This window comes from Austrofundulus limnaeus, unplaced genomic scaffold (assembly GCF_001266775.1).
Source record: "Austrofundulus limnaeus strain Quisiro unplaced genomic scaffold, Austrofundulus_limnaeus-1.0 Scaffold78, whole genome shotgun sequence".
In the NCBI taxonomy this organism is placed as follows: Eukaryota; Metazoa; Chordata; class Actinopteri; order Cyprinodontiformes; family Rivulidae; genus Austrofundulus; species Austrofundulus limnaeus.
The window spans coordinates 1,876,019-1,880,129 of record NW_013952480.1 but is presented as its reverse complement, the minus strand read 5'-3'; the positions used below and the strand labels follow the sequence as shown (position 1 = coordinate 1,880,129).

Below are 4,111 nucleotides of genomic sequence, written 5' to 3'. Positions count from 1 at the left end.
GTTGTAATGTGACAAAATATGGAAAAGTTCAAGGGGTATGAATACTTTTGCAAACCACTGTACTTTATGAAAGTTGTGATTTCAACAATCCCTCAAAGATGGTCGCCCCTGGAGCCGCCCTTCTGGCTAGTGAGGGAATAGCCTCTTGTTTTGTCACATGACAATGACCTCACACTACATGATCTCAGTCTTGGCCTTGCCCGCTTGTGAAGACTGATATTTGTCTGAAGACCTCTGACCCTGGACTCACCAGATCAGATCTCCTATTGAACAGTTCTTTACAGCAGTCTCTCTGTGTTCGCATCTCAGCAAGAATTATTTCAGAAACGATTCAGCTTTCTCCAATGAAGTGCTTTGTGTTCATGCAGGTTTACCAACCTCTGCTTGTGACATGAACAGAGCTGGGCTTTTCAAACCTCCAGTGTGAATTCTGCCATGATTTGATCCTCTGTCGTTGGTAGTGTGTTTAAAATGTTGAGGTCGTTGACCCTCAGGCAGGCTTCAGGCTCGACCCTCTGAGAAACATGAAAGCTCAACACAAAAACAGAAAGGAAAAAATATTAGACAACTGTAATGGAACTAATACTTTTATGTTTAAGCTAGTAATTCATGACATCCTTTAATGACCTAGGTTGTCATGATATTCTGTTTATCTGCAGATAGAATTATTAAAGTCAGAACAAGATTTGCTAACAACAGTCCTTCTTAGATATCACTTTATCTTTGTGTTTTCCGTTGACCTTAAAGGGTTCCAAACCCTTACTTGGAGCCCCAGGCCCAGGGGGCCTATCCCCCCCTTTAAGGTAGAAACTAAATAACTACGTGAGCTAGTTTTAAAGCACTAAACAAGCAAAATTATCAATATTATTGTAATATACAATTTCTACTTATCATTTAGGTAATATATTTGACAAAAAATTAGGTTGTCAAAAATGACTCAACGGTCTCCTTTCAATTTTGTAGACCACTCACCCCAGGACYCTTCAGCCATAAATTTAGTGTTTTAACAGCTGAATATAGCAGACTTCATCTATACACAGGCACTGCTTACCTGTCTTTGATGTGAGGCCTCAAACCCGCAGTGTCCGTGGGGGGCAGCCACCCCTGGCCAAATGAGATCCTTCCAGAATCCCGGACGAGCCCCCAAGCTGTTGAAAGTTTATTTATTTATTTAAGATAAACTCTTCACCAGGTCCTTTTGATTCTGGATGGATCAACAGGAGACAACCTTTGAGAAAATTAACACAGAATTTATTAAAGATTACATGTGAAACCCACTGAACAGATTTGCAAATCTCTCATGGCAAGTCTGGAACACACCTGCTGTCGTTCTTGTGTTCACTTTGTTCAACACAATTATCCAGCTGTACAAGAACTTGAAAGACTGAAATCAAGGATGGGTGGGGCTCTAACATATCTGCAGAAAACAAATGTAGTAAGTACTGAGCTGTTGAATGGTATCATGATTTAACCCAACAGTTATGKAGTAAATAAAGATGCAACAGTTTTACAAAGTTGGAATATTTTGTAAATTGTGAATAAAAATGATTTACAAATCTCATAAATCCATCTTGTGCTCACGGTAAAACAGGGAACACATCAAATGTTAAAGGAGGGAAAAAAATGTAACTTTGAATTTTGTAGCAGCAACATGTATCAAAGAAGTTGGGACAGGGGCAACGAGGGGTTTTTGTAAACACAGCTCATCTTGCCATTCACACACTCAAGTTAAAGCTCTATCATGCAAAGGAGGAGCCATCGCAAAAGCTGATTTGAAAAGGACTGAAAATGAAAAACCGTTCTGTGGTCTGATGAATCAAAATTTGAGAATTGTTTTGAGACGCTGCAGTTTTATTTAGAGAGGTGGCCTGTTATCAGTACACAATTCAAAARCCTAACCTCTCTAATGGTATGAGGGTGCATTAATATACCATCAATGCAGAAAATTGTATATCGATTACAGTAACGTGTGCTCCCATACAGACGACTCTTTCAGGGAAGGCTTTGCATATTTCAGCAAGACAGTAATAAGCCACAAGCTGCATCCATTGCAACAGCATGGCTTTGTAGTAGAAMAGTCCAGATGATGATCTGACCTTCCTGTRGTCCAGACCTCTCACCAGTTGACATTTGACACTGCATAAAACAAAGAAATTAGCATAGACACAGGAKTTTTGATATGTTAGGATCTTAAATCAAACAAAAATGGGGTATTTCCCTCAAACCTCCAGCATCAGGTCTCCTCAGTTCTTAAAGGGGATGCTTGACTGTGATAAACAGGAGTTAAAAATCACTACATTCTGTTTTTATTCACATTTTACACATCTTTAATTTTCAGAATAAAGGTTGCAATTTTATGTTTTTAAATTTAGAAATTTTGCTTTGTTTGTTCTCTGCAAATTTCTGATTATTTGTTCCCTTTTTTAAAATTTATTCCAGACTAAATTACTGAACCGAGAACAAACGGATGAGTGGAAAGGCTGGATGCAGCTCGTCATCCTCATCTATCACATCTCTGGAGCCAGTGCTGTGCGTCCTCATCTTCCTATCATATTTGTTTGCAGATGTGCTCAAATCTAACAATGTCTTTTCTTGTAGTTCATTCCCGTCTACATGCATGTGCGGGTGCTGGTCGCAGCGTACCTCTTTCAGACRGGCTATGGACACTTTTCTTTTTTCTGGCTCAAAGGAGACTTTGGACTTTATAGAGTTTGRCAGGTAGTGATTATGCTTAGTTATACTTTAACTTTCTTTCGCAACACACTACTGTTTGTGCTGCTGAGTTACAAAGCAAATTAAAGACSCATCAGCAAGATTTATTATCAGTGGATAAGCTGTGGTTTATTACAGTTACATTTTTATCCATAGGTGCTGTTCCGCCTGAACTTCCTGGTTGTGGTACTTTGTGTCGTAATGGACAGACCCTACCAGTTTTATTACTTTGTCCCTTTGGTGACTTTCTGGTTTGTCATCATCTACGCCACAATGGCCATGTGGCCTCAGATCCTTCAGAAGAGGACCAACAGTAGGTGTCAAAGCATGTGAAACTGTACAGGGCAGATAAATTCAATATGATACGGTTGAGTTAATATGTGTCATGTTTCCTGGACAGGCAGTGGAATGTGGCATCTTGGGGTTCTGATGAAGTTACTAAGCCTCCTGTTGTTCATCTGCTCTTTTGCCTTTTCACAGGTGGGTGTTTTTCACACAACTGCATTTAAATGTGTCTAAACTTAGTTTGATTTCGGACTCTTAAAACCGCACGTGTAGTATAGCATCTGGTCCAAGATTACCCACTGAAGTCTGCTTTAAAGAGGTTTTTGGTTTAAGTTTGTCTGGCTCTCATGTGAAGTTCGTTTTATTTTCTGGAACCCAGAGTTTTTTCGAGAACACCTTCTCCGTGTGGCCCACCTCYATGCTCTTCGAGCTAAACGGAAGCGTCCACGAGTGGTGGTTCAGATGGAAGCTGGACCGATTTGTAAGTCAAATGTTTTTTTTACTTTACGTTTAGTAYAACTTGAAGCTATGTTTGCATGGACATAAGTAATGGAATAAACAGCCAATTTTGTGTCATCTAAACGCCCCAGTTGGAATATTCTGATCTGATTCAGCTCMATCGGAATAAATTTGTAATCCGATTTAGGGGGTGGTTTATGCCGATTGATAATCCAAACGGTCCATGTAAACACTTAATCTGATCATGCTATACTGGTTGAACTGACTGCACATGATTTCAGACTTTCATGCACTGGTTTCTGGTCTTTTGTGGAGGAAGGGGCAGCAGCGTTATAGTTGKTGGCTGCACAGAGCTTTCAAGGATGTTTATAGTTCCTGCCGCTCTCTCATCCGGTAAAGATGGAAGACAAAAAGCATACATTGCTTCACCTAAAAAAAACATACGTTGCCTCTAGCTCAATTAGGGAGTGCAGTAACGTCTGCAATGGTATTAAAACCTGGCATGGGTCCAATCTGGGTGTTCAAAGACAATTATGTTCATCACAGAAGTGGAACTTCTGTGTTTTCTGTGATTTTGTCAATTCTCTTAGTCAAAATTGAGATAATCACTAATGACAATAATAAAAAAACGTGTCTAATCATTGCAGACAAAGAC

At 39.7% G+C, this 4,111-nt stretch overlaps 1 protein-coding gene across 1 annotated transcript in view; it reads left to right on the top strand.

The window, feature by feature from the left end:
• The window catches only part of casd1 (CAS1 domain containing 1), a 22,635-nt gene that overhangs the window by 12,372 nt on the left and 6,152 nt on the right, over positions 1-4,111 (top strand). The window contains exons 10-14 of the mRNA XM_014011253.1: positions 2,440-2,529; positions 2,599-2,718; positions 2,869-3,025; positions 3,113-3,192; positions 3,377-3,478. Coding sequence (XP_013866707.1) covers positions 2,440-2,529; positions 2,599-2,718; positions 2,869-3,025; positions 3,113-3,192; positions 3,377-3,478 — 549 coding nt within the window. The remainder of the gene's footprint in view (positions 1-2,439; positions 2,530-2,598; positions 2,719-2,868; positions 3,026-3,112; positions 3,193-3,376; positions 3,479-4,111) is intronic.